Genomic DNA, 18,442 nt, shown 5'->3' with positions numbered 1-18,442 from the left:
AAGACACACCCATACCAGACTGTCAGCTCCTGCGATCTTACAGTTTCTCTCCTTCTCTGGTGTAGCCTCAGCAGCTAGAACAGTGCCTGGCATGTGATAGATGTTCATTTTGTTGGAAGAATGAACAGTAGTCTTTGTGATCGGTTCAGCGGATTAGCAGTGTGAAGGTAGGCCGACTTATCGCTTCTCGGCCTTTTGGCTAAGATCAAGTGAAGGTAGGCCGACTTTGGCTAACATCCTATGGCTTGGGTTGGCCATGGCACTCTTGTCCTAGTTGTCCATGTGAAGCAGAACTTGTTCTGAGATGTCACTTAACTCAGAGTTCACCTGAACATCTAGGTCAAATTCCAAAGCCAAATTTTCATCCTAAATGTTAAATCCGTTTATTTACAGTAGCCATGTACATTTATTTAGTAACTGTTGATATTACTCATCACAGACCCTCAGGAACCAGTTATTAAGATACTAGAGAGCTAACCAAACATTTTGCCTATTTTTTGTGGGTGAACTGAGAAATGGTAGAGAATTTCTATTTTAACGAGGTAGATATATTTGGGTTGCTATGCCAGGGAAGAAGGACCAGTGCTGGCTTTTGTTAAAAAAACAAACAAACAAAAAACAGGTCAAGTTGTAGTTTTCACTCTAGTTTAGATCCGGAAAGAAACCCTAGAAATTACCTAATCCAGGAAACCCTTCCTTTTTTCCACATAAGATTTCATGAAGAGCCCCCATCTGTAAAACAGAATAATGTTTTTTTCAACATAGATGTCTGTTTTAACTTTATAACATTTTTGTTTGTTCATTTCTCAGTGACAATACTAGTTAATATGGTGCGGTCTTATATATCTTAAAATTTCGCATGTAATATATGTGAATGTTCCTATTTTGAATTTCTTCCGATGAGTATGTACTTTAATCAATGAAATCATACATTTGGAGAAGCTTCGGGGGTGTACAAATGGAACACATTTGAAAAACACAGATCCAGTCATTTTCTAGATCAGCAGGTTGGAACCATAATCTACAGAACCTTATTCTGTCTCCACATGTTGCTTCTTGATGTGATGATATTAGTGACATTAATCTGAACACGGTTGACTACTTTAATACTCCCACATTTCAAGGATTTCTCCTACCTATACATAAATGAATGTTTCTAGGCCATCTTAAGGTTCCAGTGTAATCCGGGGTACCTTACAAACCTTTGTTTGTGTATTATTATCTCTTGTGGTTTGAAGTTTATTTTTAAATTTTTCATTGTGGTATTAATACATGATTATAGGTAGTTGAGTGTTTTGGGGAGGCATGGCATTCACCTAGAAATATGTCATTTAACAAAAGGAACGCTTTTAAAAGGAAGGCAGTAAATTCAAGGTAGAGTCCCAGAATTGTCCTCAGTCCCAGGGAAGACCTCACGGCCAATATTTGGGTATTTCAACATCTGCAGTGTTAAAGCCAGCCTTGTCTCCCAAGATGGAAATTGCCATGTGCAGAATGACTGGATAGAAAATGGTGTACATTCTATATAATCTTCTACTGCAGAATGCGACCAGTGGCACTTCCCCTAAAAAAAATAAATTACCCGAAATTTGCAGCACATTCATATTCAATTTCATCACAGCAGATGCTCATTAGTATGTTGTTATTAATTGGTATTCACTTTAGGTTTTGTTTAAAATGAAGATAATAATTAGGTTTTAATTACTGCATCATTCGTGGGGGGGGTTGTCTGTGGGGAGACGGATAGAGTGAAATGCTTCTTAAAGCCCGGAACTATTTCCTGATGCTTATTCAGCAACGTGTGTTGCCAAAGACTTTGAAAAATAACTTCATCTTTATTAAAAAAATAGGACTAGAATTCTGAAATGAAGAAATTGCTGTGTGTGTTTTTTTTAAGCCCATCGTTATCAAGAACTCACTGTGAATTGTCTACTTGATGGACATACTGAATCAGATGATAATGTGCACTACCATTCTTTCTAATCAAATTACCAAAAAGACTTCTTGGAAAAGTAACCCTCACAAGCGGCTGATTAATGAAGTGGTGGCAATGTTTTGTATTAGAACTAATTGAAGTAATCCAAATAAGTTATTTCTGTAGCCTATGGAAATAATTTCCTTTGCAAAGAAGTACAGTGGAATTGGCAAACCAGTATTTTTCCCTCTCTGTTGTTCCATATTTGCAAAATAGCTAAGTTAATACAGATATTGCAAATAAAATGGGGGGAAAATCTAATGGAATTGAGAGGCAGGGGAAGCAAGAAAGCTTATTTCAGTCTTTTCATAATTAAGACTGATAATTTATATAAGCCTTAAAGGTGTATGGAAAGTAAGGGGTACTGGAATTCTAAAAGCGTATCTTTGCTAAAACACTAGAAATAGCCATTTTTAACACATTCGTAAAAAAGGGGCATTCGTATTCCAGAGTTTAAACATACTCCTTGGATAGAACTTTTTCAAGCACCTCTCACGAGCATGGCATTGGGTTTTCCAAATATATACAAATTCTGACCCCCTGGAACCTTACAGACTAGTTGGGAAAAGTACAGGATCTGTCCTATATGCCCTGTGTGCTGTGTGCCCATTCCTGAGTGGTTTTTTAGCCTCATTTTACCAATGAAAAAATTGATGTGTGACTAGGTGAAGCAGTGTGTCCAGAGTCACCCCAGCCTTTACATGATAGAACTGACTTTCAAACCAGATTCAGTCTGACCCCACAGCCAGTCTGCCATGGGGAGATACACACGGGAAACATTCAAAATCATTTCAAGGGACTAGTGTTGTATCATTAGGCAATACGTCGAGACTCATTGAGAGGTGGGAGACACATTCTGCGAATCCTTTCTTTCCACATTCATTGAGGGCCAACTATACACCCGGCTCTGGCCTGGGCACCAACAGTGCAGAGGGAAATTCACATAGACCCTGCCCTCTGGAGCTCACGTCCTAGGAGGGGCGAGGGTCATTGAAACAGTGAGGATTACCTGGAGTGTGATCTCTGTGCCAGAGGGACGTGGTAAAGCATTGGCACCCAGAGAAGAGGCGACTGCCTCTTTATCAGGTGCAAAGTGAGCAAACCAAATGCTGGAGGCTTGGCAGGCTCCCCAGAACCTGGGATGACTGTGAGGTCTGATGAGGTAGGTAGAAACAGAGTGCCTCTTGAGGCAGGGCTGGAAGCCTGCCCGAAGGGGCAGAATCACCCGGGCCATTGCGCAGAAGGACAGAGCACGAGGCCTGTCTGCCCAGAGCAGACGATGGTGAGGAGCGGGGCGGGTGTGGGGCCAGGCTGCCGCTGGAGAGGCCTGAGGAGAACTCTTGAGTAAGCCTCATGGCTCGAGCTCTCTCTGGTAGATGCTGAGAGTACTAGTAAGCATTTTTCAGCCAGGGCTGTCCTGAGGCAAATTTTCATTTCTAGACTTGTATCTTATGGTCCCTGTGAGCGCCAGCAGGGTTTAGAGTTCTGAATCTGCTTCATGCCATGATGCCTGGAGTCAATTCTGTCCTGAGCTTTTGCAAGGTAATGGGGTTTGATACACCCGTTGTTGTTTTGTTTTACAGTTAGAGTCAGTGCTGGTTTATTTGTGTTCATAGTACAAGAATGATGTTTAATCATCAAAAATACTTTGGGGTAAATTTGGGAATTAGGGCAGTCCATTTTCCTTCCTGATTGATATTGTTCAGGCTTAAACCAAGTGGGCTTGACCTCTGTGAGTATACACTAGTTAATGTGAGAGGGCAGGCCTTGTATCTTCTAGGTTGTATTAGGAAAGTAACTTGAGGTTAAGATTTTGCCGTGGATGATCTCTAGGGTTGTGAGCCCACCTCTTCATACCTCAAGGGATTCAATTTAGAAGCAAGTTACATTTTAGCTAACTTCTACCCTATCCCTACAAATGAGGGAGAGAGAGAGAGTAGACTGGTAATATTGCCACAAGAAAATCTTAGATAAAATAAAAACCCATGTATTGTCAAACTAGTTCAAAGTAAAGTCGGTTGAAAACCAATACTAAAACCCCTTTGGAAACAGTTTGGCAGTTGCTACTAAAGCTGCAAATTTGCATGCCCTATGATCCAGCATTTCCATTGGTAGGTGTCAGAATCAACAGAAATGTACACTTATGTGCCTCAAAGGCATGTACAAGAATATTCACAGCAGCTCCATTCCTAATAGCCAAAAAACTGGAAACCACCTAAATATCCATCATTCATAGAATAGATAAGCAGATTGTGATCTATTCATTCAGTGGAATACTTTATGGCAATGAGAATGAACAAACTCCTTTTATGTGCAACATTGTGGATGAATCTTGCAAGCAGAATGTTGAGCAAAAAAAGCCAGAGAGAAAAAGAGTGCAAACTCTATGATTCTGGGCACATGAAGTTACTGGTTTGTTTTTTTTTTTTTTTTATTTTAAGGCAAATCTGTTGTTACCCTTGGTGGGGGAAGATGGTAAGTAGCTGGGAGGGGATGCTGGTAACGTTCTGTTTCTTATTATGGGTGCTGATTACAGAGATGTGTTCACTTTGTACATCAAGCTGCACACTTATTATTTGTGCACTTTTGGTGTATAGATTATAATTCACCAACAAAAAAGCAAATCAGGTTCAACATTGCCCTGTATTTATGTAAGGGAAAATATGTCCTGTCGTATTCTTGAAATAATATGCTTGGACAAGCAACCATCTTCCTCAAAAATGGTTCTCAGGAAATCTCAAGCTATTTTGGTCAGTGTGAATTCCTTTATCTCAAGCCAGGCTGGAGGGGTAAGAGTGCCTGGTTCTAAAAGTTTCTCCAGTACAGATTGTAGCACAGCGATTCTCATCTTAGGCTACCCACCAGAATCACCTAGGAGCAATGCCCATCCCCAGCATTCCACTGCATTCTTAGTTGTTCCAGGGGCGAGGTCTGAGCCTCAGTATTTTTTTTAAAAAAGCTCCCAGGTGATTCCGATGTGCAGTCAGGTGAGGGACCACTGATCTAGAGCCTCATCAGAAATCTCAGGAGAGAGACCAGGGACTATAAATAAATGGAAAGAGAACTACCTTGGAGAAAGTGAAGTTTGCATTGCTTCTAACGTAAACCAATTACAGGATTTTACAAAAAGTATCAGAACCGGTGGCATTAAAACATTTTCCTTTTCCTTGAATTTCTCCCACAATATCTTTTTAAGTACCTCCTCTGTGCCAGGTCTGTCAGAGTGGAATTCTTTCCCTACCTCTATGTATGTACGGGTCTCACGCTTATTACTGTGTTAACACTCCGAGCAGCCACGTCAGATGCGGAGTGTGATACACACAGTAGCTGTTTCAGCTCAGCATTGTCCTTACAAAATCACAATCGGCCACTTTGGTACACGATGTTCTAACTATAAAGGGAGACTGAAAGAAGCCTAGGCACCGTGTTGAGTGCAATTTTCAAGGAAAGAGCGAGAAATCGAACATTTTAAACCAATAAGTAAAAGCTAGAGAGAGAAAGAAATGTTAAAATATCATCTTATTTTCTTGAAGTATTTTCCATCCAATCTTGTACAGTCACAATGAGCATTTAAGTGTGAGGGAAAAAAAACCCGTTGAACGTCTCAGAAGACTAGAGGGTGTCAGGTTTCTTGATTAGAAGATTTTATCATCAAAGGCAAAAGAGAAAAGATGGTAATGATAAAAAAAAAAAGGCCCTCCAAGTGATCACAAATTAATGGTGCAAAATCAAGAAAACAAAAGTAGGTGTTATTCTTGTTCATTTAAACTATAGTTTTCTCCATTTCATGTGCGTTCTTTAAAACCACTTAATTGTATTTGACATTGAAAATCTAATAGAGCCTTTTGTTTTCAGCCAATTTACTAATTGCAAAATATGTCAGGAATCAAAAGGGCAGGAGGTGTTGGTATATTTTTTTAAAATATATAACTCCTTTTTAATTTTTTTTCCCTATTTTCCTTATCCATTTAGGCAGTGACTTTCAATTAGCCTGCCTACTAATATCAGGTCACTAAACTCCGTGGCTGACGCTTTATTCCTTCATGTGGGTTGTCACTCGTTTGCTTCAGTTGGCTGGCAAAGGTTGTTGTATATCCATTACCAGCAACACAGCACTTTGCATTTCTGAATTGACAAGCAGCTATATTGACCCAGCGCTTATTATGGGTCAACAGCTGCGTTAACCAACGGAAGGACTGAGGGGCAATTAAAATGAATTGGCAAAAATATATCTTCCTAATTTACTCCAATTTGTTATTTATGCTAACATTGTATGGCTTCTATGGTGACACTAAACAGAATGGACCCAATAATGGCAATTAACATAAAAATATAATGGCTAATCAAATTGACAGCAACTGTTTCTCATCATCTCGACACACAATACATTATCAAAACAAACTATTATGAAGGAGGTAATTTCAGTGTTCTATTCAACCTGCAGCATGTGTGCAGTCAGGGAGATGTGTACCAGCAATTACTGCTGAATCTAAAAAACTAAACAAATAACTTAATCGCTGTCGTCCTCCTTTTTTTTCCCCCCAGGAAGCAGTAATCAGGATTCGCTAAAAATAACTGGTGTATAATAGTATAATGATGATGCATATTGTAGAATAGCTAATAAGAAATAAAATAGGCTTCTAGGTGTATACTTTTTAAAATAGGTTCAGGTAAAGAAAGAGACAGTTGTGGAAGGAGTGGACACAAAAAGAGACAGGAGCCCTGGCTGATGATGAATAGTTCCATGTCGGTTATTCCTGCAGTCTAATATTTATAGATACCCTTTCCAGTGGCCAAAGTTGTTTAAAATACACTAAATTTAGTAACAGACTTTATAATGCAGTGAACAGGAAGGTCAGTCATTGAGCTCTAATAAGTGTATGTCAGTCACTTCTGTACCAAGTTGAGTTGACTGTGGTTTTTCATCATTGATAGTGAGCTAGGATCCTTGGATCTAATACTTGGTTACCCAAGAGAGTTCCTTCAAAAGCAACGCTGTTTCCATATCCAATTGTGGATAGTGATTTTCCTGAGGTTCCTACTGGCATGCTCATCTGTGGGCGCCCCTGGACCCAGCTGCATGGATTGTACAAATGACTTGGTTGTCATGGTCATTCTTGGATTAATTCATTCAGCCAACATTTATCTATAGAGTGCTTACGGTGTTAGTTAGCCGTATGTATGTTTGTCACTGGTGCCGAATCTGGTGCAACCCGATAAGCACTGATTCGATATTGGTTGGATTTCATGTTCGTCTGAGGCAACAAGCAAGAGCTGGTAATGTGTTTGTCATTTGAGCTTCTCTCATTTGAGAAGTTCCGAGGGTTCATTTGTTTCACCTCGGTAGGACACCCCCACCCCCAGAGAAGACACCAAAGCTCTAGTACATTGTCCTTCAGCATGAGGGTTTCTTTCCCAAGTGTCTTACTTCATAGGAAGAAGGAAAGAGAATCCCTAGGGCAGTTGATCTTAAATAAATAGAAGTGCATTTGAATGTGACTCACCACATAATTCTTACTTCGGTTGTTGAATTGGCTGCATGTGTTTTTCCCCACATAGGGTGGGATACAGTCGCTTAGGAGAGTACCTAGTTTCTCTAGATAACCTGGGGAATATCAGTGTTCATTATGTGTTTGCTGAATGAATAGTAGTAGTTCGGGCACATCTCCTATGATCTGTTGAGTTAGAACTTGCCAAGGTCACTAAACATTTGTTTTGACATGGGTGGGCTGAAAAACCTTGGTTATTTCATTTCACCTGGTATTTCTGAGGTCATACGTTGCCCACTTAGGACTAGCGCAGAACAAGCGGTCAAGGTGTTCCTCATGTCTACACCGTGTCATGTCTGTGAGCCAGTCCCTGGCAAAGGCCTTAGATTTCCACCACAAGTCATAAAATTGGGCTCATAGTTTAGCAGTGTATGTTAAACCATTTGCAGAAATTGTTTAACTTCTTGCTACCATGGACAGGTCCCAGTTAGGAAGCACAGTACCACTTTTCCCAATTAACAGTGCAAATTGTAAAGGGTGCATAGGAATTTGCAATTTGACAAAATCAGTTTTTTGACAGCAGGGGCAATCAGTCTGCAGCTTCGCAAGTAGTAATCTGTGATCGAAGTGGCAGGATTTATTCTGAATTATGAAAGGTATGTATGCTATATGAGGGGGACTAGTCATTAGTATGATTCTCTCCTTATTCACCCCCCCCTTGTTTAAAACAAGCTACTTGATATAGAAGTCAGAAGTACGGAATACGCTCTGTTGCGAGTGATCTCTGTCGCTGCCCTCACCAGTAGTAGTATTCATTTATTTTCTGTTCTATTGCAGTATTCTGACAAGTCCCTGTACACCCAGCTGTGCTTTTACCGGTACATTTTTGATGCGGACTGTGCACTGGAGAAACTTATTACCGATCATGAGAAAGGTACGTTAAAATACTGTAATTACCGTTGAGTTTAAAGTGGAAATTTGCATCATAAAAGCCAGACCTACTGTCAGGCTGTTCACGCAGCATCACACCGCTGTCTCAGAAGCAGGCCGTGGGGGCCCTTGTGAGCACAGGCTTCCCCTGCATGAGGGGCGGCGGTGTAGGAATCCCCGGCTTTGGTCCCCACAGCCTGTCTCACATTGTTCTCTATTAAAGCAGGGCTTTGGGGGAGGAACATTACAAAAAGGACTCTTTAAATGCTATATTTTGAAAATGCTATTTTCTATAGAGTTTAGTAATTGTAATAAAGTAAGCATAGGCAACGTGATCATTGGACCTACAAAAACCAGACATTACCACAAAAAAATAGACCTGGAGTGTGTCTCTGCTGTTCACTAAAAGCCTAGGTTCATTTTGAAAGAGAGGCATGGGGTGGAGTTCTTTTATTGACTCTATCCTAAGAGTGCATATCTGCGCCTTCGCCCAGATGATCGGGTGCTGCCTGTAACCCTCACACAAGACTTTCAGGCACTGTGGGGCTTAATGGGTCTGGGAAAAGCTTTGTTACATAACAGAGTATTTGAAAATGTCGTGACAAGTGCATGTTTTTTTTTTCTCCTACCTAAAAATCACATTGACAACTTTTCTATTACCTGTAAAAAATAAAAAAGGCAAATTTACACATTTTTCATATTAGTTACCTACAGAGTGTTTATGTTGTTTGTCAGTGAATATCAATTCAACATTTTGTTGGTCGGTGTTAAGGCCGGAGGTAACCTTAAGGACATAAAGAAACCTGCTAATACTGCTGGATTTCCTCACATAAGAATCCCCATGCTGCCCTTGATTTGGTCTTAACTGTTTTCAGTTCTAGTCTTAATTGACCAGTTTTTCCATCTATAAGACAGGCTAACAGTTAACAAAAATTTTTTTAATGTTTATTTATTTTTGAGAGAGAGACAGACTGCGAACAGGGGAGGGGCAGAGAGAGAGGGAGACACAGAATCTGAAGCAGGCTCCAGGCTGTGAACTGTCAGCACAGAGCCCCACATGGGGCTCGAACCCACGAACCGTGAGACCATGACCTGAGCCGAAGTTAGACACTTAACTGACTGAGTCACCCAGGTGCCCCAAGCTAACAATTATTTTTAAAAGGTCTGACTTATTTGGTTTTGCTGTCCTTGGATATGAAACGGTATACTGACTGATGGAGGAAGTTGGTTTGGAAATTAGTATCTTGTTTTTAGATGTTCACCAAGTACTTGGACTATCTCCACAGCATATTTTCAGTGACTGTAAAATTTATGTAATGCGGAAAAAAGTTCCTTCTGTTCATTAATAATTGGGTTTTTGAACTTCCATTTGTGGCTCATGTTTAGCCCCTGTTTACTTGCAGTATCATTAATAGCTGTTTCTCTTTTACCCCTAAGGACCTTTCCTTAAAGGCATTGTGAGTTGAAAGAATTAAGTACTGATTCTCTGATGAGTACAGTGTGTGTTTCTATCTGGTTTGTTACCTCTTTCTGGGTATTACTATGTTAGAACTTGTTCCCCCTTTACTTCTATCTGAATCTAGCCATTTCAGATTGTTCCCTAGATGTTCTTAGACTCCAAAGGGATGGGGCTGAAATAGTCTTTCATGATAAGCAGTTTTCAAAAGTCTGTTGGCTCTTAGAGACATGTAGGAGTGATGTGGAAAGTCACTGGAGACTTACTCTGGCTTTTTAGAGAACGTCAAGGAGTGGTACATTGCTCTTCCAGAAAAATAAGGAGTAGAATAGCTGCTTAGAAGCTTCTTGCTTGGCAAAAGGGGAGAGGTGTTGACAGAATCTGTACCGTCACACAATTTACTGCAGTTCTATTTCACAAGTTTAAGAGTTGGGACACTTTTTTTTGTCATTTGCTTCTAATAAGTACACTATCCAGGAGGTCAGGGTCAAAACGGCACTAAGTGTGAGTTACTGATGGGTTCTTGTACATGTCAGATGGCTAACGAAAATAAGAGAAGAGAAGGATTTTAAGTCTGTGTGTCACAGGAGGAACTTTGTGAAATGTTCCTAGAACCTTTTGTTTTACTTACAGAATTTTAATTATGAAACTATTTTTCCTTTTAGCTTCCTTCTTGTTTATTATTCATAAATTGTGCTTTAGGAATGAGTGGATGAGCTGAAATTTACCTGCTCAGGGCATTTTCAGATCCCTCAGTAATGTTAAGAGGTATTAGGGTATTTGTCAATAGGGGGTATAAACTAAGACGCTGAGTCATGCTTATCTGTATTCCAAGATCACACGTTTCCTGGTAAGTCATGTTTGATAAGCTCTCTCTGAAGAGTCACCTAGGGGCTTCACCCAGAGATTCTGATTCAGAAGGTGGGGGGTAGAGTTTAGGAAGCTCCATATTTTAGAATGTCCCCCCCCCCCCCCCAGACAATTCTCACATGCAGCCACGTTTGAAAACCTCTGTCCTGGTCACTCTGAAAACATCATCTGGATGGTTTCTAAATAAGAGAATTTGAATCCAAGTTGTAGTCCATAGGGAACAAGTGGAGAAGGAGTCACACAATCCATAAGCTAATAATTAGAGGAAACGTTTGTAAGTGTACATTAATGTGACCTATAAAAAACTCACTTCTCACTGTATCAGTAGTGTGAAATACTCTGTTCTGATTTGCTGTTCAAGGGAGACTTGCTATAAAAACGAATTGGCAATCTGTGGGATCCAGAGGGCAAACATACTGACTCAGTTTGGACCAAGGCCAGAACTGCGGTAGATGTTAACATCAAAAGTCTTGTGAAAAGTGACAGTCACTACACACAGTTGTGTTGAGAATGGAGTCTAAGTATTGTCTGTCCGCACACAACCCTGGAACTAGCATGTGAAATCTGTACTGTAGACTCTTCTTTGCACCGTTTCCTTCTCTAAGATTGTTTTACCATTTCCATTTGTAAAGCCCATAGGTCTTAAGGGTTGTAACTGGATGGTGGTTCTAATTTTTGTTTGAAACTTGGCCATTTGACTTGGAAAAGTCACAAAGTATTTGAGTTTATTTTTATGGTGAAAAGTGGCTCTTGTCAAAGCTTTTTCCTGTACTTTGCTTTCAAACAAAGGTTTACAGGCCATTAGTCCATAATGTGAATTAACCCTATTTGGTACTTTTCCTTACCTTTAAAATGCTAAAGGACTGTTATTCACTTTGGTGAAGTGTTTACTGCATATTCACTGTAACTACATGACATTTTTAAAAATCTTATTTCTGTAGGACTTTGCCGTTATTATTGTAACTGCTCCATAATGTACACAGATGGCATAATAGATCCAGAGAAAGTTTTAGAGGAACATAGTGGCAATAGATGAGGTAAAACTCCCATTTCCACCATGGCATCACTAAATGGTCCCATTTGACTGCCTCATCCCATGGGGCCTTGACCTGAGTAGGGATAAGTGGAACCGTTTGGGGGAGACGTGAATTCATTCACATCTTGTCCCAATTGTCTAAATTAAGTTTGCTTAAAAATGCGAGAACATGGGGCACCCGGGTGGCTCAGTTGGTTAAGTGTCCAACTTCGGCTCAGGTCATGATCTCACAGTTCGTGGGTTCAAGCCCCGCATCGGGCTCTGTGCTGACAGCTCGGAGCCTGGAGCCTGCTTCGGATTCTGTGTCTCCCTCTCTGTCTGCCCCTCCCCCACTCGCACTCTGCCTCTGTCTCAAAAATAAATAAACATTTTAAAAAATTAAAAACAAAATGCGAGATCAGGGAGAGTCTCTTAGTTTTCTCACCTGAGCTTTTTTATTTCGTTTATTCAGCAATGGTAAAAACAGTACGTACATATTTTCCTTTATGTGTTGAGGGCCATCCCCGATGTCAAAGGAACTAAGATGGCCAATGTTCCCTGCCCTGGAGGAGCTTAGAGTCCATTGTAGACAGATTCAGCAGCAAAGTATGATAAACTCCCAATCTGGCCAGATTAGGATTATTACAGAAGCAAAGGACGGGAGCCACTACTTGCCTTTGTTTTTGGTAGATTCATTGTTAAGGGAGTTTTAGCTTCACAGCAAAATTGAACGGAAGGTACAGAGATTTCCCATGTATGTACCCACTGCTCCCACACATGCACAGCCTCCCTCATCATCAACATCCCCCGCCAAAGTGGCACATTTGTTACAACTGATGAAGCTGCACCGACACAGCATTATCGTCTACCTTAGGGTTCACTCATGGTGTTGGACATTGGTTGGACAAATCTGTGACGTGTATCCACCATTATAGTATCCTAGTGTAGTTTCGCTGCTCCTCAATCCTCTGTGCTCACCCTCATCGTCCCTCCCTCCCCACTAACCCCTGGCAAGCACTGATCTTTTTGCTGTCTTTATAGTTTTCACTTTCCAGAACGTCATGTATTTGGAATCATAGAGTATGTAGCCTTTTCGGATTGACTTCTTCCACTTAGTAAGATGCGTTTTAAGTTTCCTCTGTGTCTTTTCATGACTTGATAGTTCATTTTTTAGTGCTGGATAATACTCCTTTATTTGGATGTACCACATTTTACGTATTGATTCACCTACTGAGGGACACTTTGGTTTCCAAGTTTTGGCAGTTCTGAGTAAAGCTGTTATAAACATTCGTATGCAGGTTTTTATGTAGACATAAGTTTTCAATTCCTTTGGGTAAATCCTAAATGCCAGGGAGCATGACTGCCGGCTTATATGGTAAGAGCATGTTTAGTTTTGTAAGAAACTGACTTCCAGAGTGGCTCTACCATTTTGCATTCCCACTACCAGTAAATGAGAGTTCCTGCTGCTCCACATCCTCACCAACATTTGGTATTGTCAGTGTTCTGAGTTTTGGCCAAGCTAATAGATGTGTAGTGGTATCTCATTGTTGCAAGTTGCATTTCCCTGATGACATATGATATGGAGCGTCTTTTCATATGCTTATTTGCCATTCGTGTATCTTCTTTGATGAGGTGTCTTTGGCTCACTTTTTAATTAAGTTGCTTGTTTTTTATTGTTATGCTTTAAGGGTTCTTTGTATATTTCAGATAATGGTCCTTTATCAGATATGTCTTTTGCAAATATTTGCTCCCATTGTGTGACTTTTCATTTCATTCTCTTGAGCACTAATTGCCGTTTCTCTGCTCTTCCCGGATGCTTATCTTCTCTCACTCTCTGTCAGCTATTTGTAATAGGATGCTGTATTAGTCTGCAACGCCTGCCGTAACAAGGTACCACAGACTGGGTGGCATAAACACAAATGTATTTCCTGCCAATCCTGGAGGCTAGAATCCTGAAATCAAGGTGTCAGCAGGCTTGTTTTTTTCTGAGGCCTCTCTCTGTGGTTTGTAGATGGCCATCTTCTCCCTGTCTTCGCGTGGTCTTCCCTCTGTATGTATCTGTGTCCTAATCTCCTTTTCTTAAACGACCAGTCCTCTTGGCTTAGGGCCCACCCGGGTGACTTCATTTTAACATAATTGCCTCGTTAAAGGCCCTGTCTCCAAATATAGTCATATTTTCAGGTACTGGGTGTTAGGATTTTGAACTCCCCCTCCCAGTTTATTTGGCGGGGGGCGGGGGGGGGGGGGAAGCACAATTCAGCCAGTAATGGATGACCTTCTTGGTGAATTTTTCCATAAATCCCTTTCAATCTGTTGGGTTTGTCTCTGTCAGAATTGAAACACCAGGATTTAGGACTCTGTTGAAGAAAGGAATTGGAGCTAAGTATAAAGGGTTAACGCCAAGAAGCCGCTGTGACCGTAACCTTATGAAAAGGCTTCTTTAGGGAAGCCCAGTTTCTCAATGGAGTCTCTTTAGGCCTAGAAGGACCGTTCTTCAGGTCACCCCTGTTTCTTGCCAAGGGATGTGGGCGGCCACAGCCTGTCAGGGTTGCTTTTCTCCTCTCTCCTGTCAGCCAGGTGAAATCTCACATGCATTTACCCTCTCATGGTCCTCTCATGACAGCCCTGTGAGGTGACCGTGGGTCGTCCTCCATTACATTGATGAAGAAACTGAGTTCTGTAAAGCAAGCTTCGTTCCTTCACATTCCCACAGCACCCTTTAAGTGCCCTTCTCACAGGACTTGCCCTGAATTGTTTTGACTTTGTCTTTCGCTGAGTTCATTGAGGCAGAGGGTCGTCTCTTGCTTACCTCACTTTGCACACTGGAGCCAGCTCACTAAATTTATGTTGAATGAATTCTTAGTAGAAAATAAGACCACACAAGGAGTTTCAAGGATTTTGGAGCGGTTAGTCCTCGGAAGCAATTCTGTCCATAAATAGAGGGTAGTTAGTGTGCATTAAAAATTCTAGATCCTCCTATATTGCTTGGCTTGACTCAGGTGTGCCATAAATTAATGTAACTGAAGTTCCTTGACATTTCCAGATTTCATATCTGTCGTTCAGCTCTTTGCAAGTTTTGCTGAAGACAAGTGACACTGTAGCTCTCATTTTGCTGATGACAAAAGAATTTTGATGACAAAATCAAAGGAATATCAAGTCACTTAACTAGTGAGTGAGCCAGACTGACTGTTCCCCTCACCCACACTGCCACAGGGTCCTGTTCTTTGCTCACCCTCAACTAAATAGTTAGATTTATGAAGTGTAGTAATAATTGTATTACTTCACTGAGAATGGACACCCAAAAGAGAGACAACAGCTAGTACTGAAAAGTGAAGGAATCTAAAGCAGTGATGTAGGTTTTTTTAGCGAGAAAATTAGAGTTTTATGGAAGAAATTACATGCTTTACTGTCTTTGGGAGTTTGGAGATTTCTCAGGGTCCCCTTTCAGTGTTAAGAACTTCCCTTATTTTCCCAAACTTTGAAAGCAGAAGAGTTTTATTGTTGCTGGAAGTACAGAAATAAAAGTAGCAAAGAGCCCCTGGAGTCCTCTCTAAGCCATTCGTGGTTCGAGAATTTACTTTGTTAAATCCTAGCAAGGCATTAAAAAGAAGCCTGTGTCAGAGAGACTGGTCCAGTTCTTCTTGTATCACTTTTTAAATTTATTTTTTATTATTTTTTATTGTTTTATTTACTTTTGAGAGAGAGAGCATGAACAGGGGAGGGGCAGAGAGAGAGGGAGAGAGAGAACCTATAGTGGGCTCTGTGCTGACAGCAGAGAGCCCGATGCAGGGCTTGAACCCATGAACTGTGAGATCATGACCTGAGGCGAAGTCAGACACTCAAGCAACTGAGCCACCCAGGTGCCCCTTTTGTCACTTTTTTAAGTCCGTGGGTTATCCTCCTGAAAAAATTCTTGTCACATTTTAGAAATGAGCCTTTCTGGGGCACCTGGGTGGCTCAGTCAGTTGAGCATCTGACTTTGGCTCAGGTCATAATCTCATGTTCTGTGAGTTTGAGCCCCGCATCAGGCTCTGTGCTGATAGCACAGAGCCTGGAGCCTGCTTCAGATCCCGTGTCTCCCTCTCTCTCTTCCCCTCCCCCGTTCACGCTCTCTCTCTCTCTCTCTCTCTCAAAAATCAATAAGCTTTAAAAAAAAAAAAAAGAAATGAGCCTTTTCTCTGTTTTTAACAGGTGAAGCACACAGAACAATTCACTCCTACCAGGTACATGCAAAAGTAAAGGTAGAAGTTCGTTTAAGCTCCCATTCACCCTCTTTTAAATTATTTGTAATTGTGAAAAACAATTTTTTATAAAAATAGATTTTGAAATGGGTAACTTACAAACTCCATTTTCCTTTTGTTTCATTTTCTCACAAATAAAAAATGACCTGGGGCACCCGGGTGGATCAATCAGTTAAGTGTCCAACTTTGGCTCAGCTCATGATCTCATGGCTTGTGAGTTCGAGCCCTGCATTGGGCTCTCTGCTATCAGCACAGAGCTCGCTTCAGATCCTCTGTACCCCTCTCTTTCTGCCCCTCCCCCACTCACAGTCTCTTCCTCTCTCTCAAAAATAAGCATTAAAAAAAAAACAAAAAATGAGCCACGTTTTGTTTTGTTTTTTCAACTATTCTTTTAATTAATTTAAGTGAACTTTTATCTTAGGAAACTAATGTGGCAATTCACAACATAGTTAGCTATCTGTTTATGAGTGGGGGTGATTGTAGAAGCACTTAAAAATTTTGATAATAGAAAAAGTGGTCCATAGAACCCTGACTTTCTGAGGGGGGTTGTTGCTGATGTTACTAGACATTACATAGTTTTAATCTTTAATGATTTAGGGAAACACTAACAATATCATGTTTAAGTCCAACAGTATGTAGCCATTATGATACTGATTTGTTGCTTGTATGCAAGGTGGAAAAATTACTAAGAAACACTGGAGTTGTTTACAGTTGTCATCTCTACGTGGATTGTAGGTAATATTTATTTTCTCCTTTATACTTGTATATACGTTCTAAATTATATCATCTGAGCATGTACTGCTTTTATAGCAAGAAACAAATTATAAACCCTGAAATTTTACAAATAAATATTTTACAGAACTTGAAATAATGATTGCACTGATTTAGCAGTTGAGGGAGAAAATAACCTACAGAAGAACCCAAATCAGCTTGTTGTCTGTTCATTTTTTTCCCAAGTCAAACAGAAGACCTTGTTACTCAAAATGTGATCAGTATACCAGCAGCATAGGCATCACCTGGAACCTTGTTAGAAATGCAAAATATCAGGTCCTCCGCAGACCTTCTGCTACAGCATCTGCATTTTAACAAGATTCCCAGGTGATTCCTAGGCATATTAAACTTTGAGAAGCACTGATTCAAGTCGCTCGGAACAACTAAAGCCTACTTCCTGTTTATTCATCCATTGATTAGGGCCATCCTTTTGGCAAAATTTTCAAATGACAAGTATGCAAACTTCTTTCCAAGAAGGCCTACCCAGGTTTCAGGTAGAATTGGTATGACAGCCTGGTCTTTTGAAATACATTTTATAATTAAGCTTCAAAATGTAGCGCGCCCCCCCACCCCCCGCCTCAGGGCAAGGAGGAGGGGGGTGGCAAGAAAGCATGAGTTCTTCCACTTTGTTTCTTACCTAAGTGAGAAGAAAAGTAAAGGAGAAGTAAACCAAGGTTTTGAAAATGGCTTGCAGCTTCTCAAGATCAGTGGCTTACAAGGAAAGAACTAGAATGCAGTCCTACCCCCACTTCGTGTAAGCGCCGCTCTGTATGTGCCCGAAGTTTTACCCAGTCACCGCATTCTTGGCCTCATTACAACATTGATCTAGCACCTTTGGAAAGACTTCAGGGCATTGAACTAGAATTTTTTTGACTTGAAAAACAAGATTCCATTTCTTATATTTTGCGACTAAAAGGTTTACTTGGGAATTTGCTTTTCCTTATGTTGCTGACTTTTCTATTTTTTATGCTCACTGCGAGAATGACAACATTGTTATTTTCCAATGGCAGCATGGAGCTTCAGACTGCTTTGTTTTTTCTCTCACAGTACTGCCTATTTTGTTTTTGCTTTGCTTTTTAACTAAAGATGACTTTGCAACGTGACAGAAAAGAAACTCCATTTCCCAGTGAATTGTCACCATAGTTGCTTTGCCCATAAGTGGAGGTGTCTTGTCTCTGTACATTTTCTGTCATCCTCTTCAGGATAGCTCAAGTACTATATGAATGTTGCCATATATTTGAGCAGCAAACTTCCGGATTCTAATAACGTTCCTTTTCTTTGAACGCATTTCTGTAAATATGCACTCCACTTTCACACGTTTATGTCCATATGGACTTACAGGCATGCTATGATAACAGATATGTTATTAGTTTTATAAAATCCTTTCCTTTTACATCTTTTCAATGGGCAGGCTTCTGGTCCCTTTTGTAGTCAAAGTACTGCAAAAATGAGGGGCGCCGTTGTTGCATCTCTGTGACAGTTCTGTTGTTGATGGTTCTCATTTGCAAAACGTATTGTCCTTTTTCTTAGTGCTGAGAGTAGGGAAAACCTGGTAAGATTTTTTTCATGTACTTTTAAAATATATACTTCTATCACCAATGAGAGAAAAAAATATTAAACGATTTTCAGGCAGTTAGACCATAATATGAGCTAATCACTTTATTTTGAAGAAAAGTATTTTTAAACAGTTGAGCT

General features: G+C 40.5%; 1 protein-coding gene across 2 annotated transcripts in view; it reads left to right on the top strand.

Moving 5' to 3' along the window:
* Positions 1-18,442, top strand: part of POLA1 (DNA polymerase alpha 1, catalytic subunit) — a 300,188-nt gene that overhangs the window by 223,340 nt on the left and 58,406 nt on the right. For both annotated transcript variants that reach the window (XM_019419738.2, XM_019419737.2), the window contains exon 36: positions 8,302-8,398. In XM_019419738.2, the coding sequence (XP_019275283.2) occupies positions 8,302-8,398 (97 nt within the window). The remainder of the gene's footprint in view (positions 1-8,301; positions 8,399-18,442) is intronic.

Source organism: Panthera pardus, unplaced genomic scaffold (assembly GCF_024362965.1).
Source record: "Panthera pardus isolate Hobbes unplaced genomic scaffold, ASM2436296v1 HiC_scaffold_27, whole genome shotgun sequence".
Classification (NCBI taxonomy): domain Eukaryota; kingdom Metazoa; phylum Chordata; class Mammalia; order Carnivora; family Felidae; genus Panthera; species Panthera pardus.
Note: the sequence above shows the minus strand (reverse complement) of the source record. Positions and strands in the feature narration are given on the sequence as shown.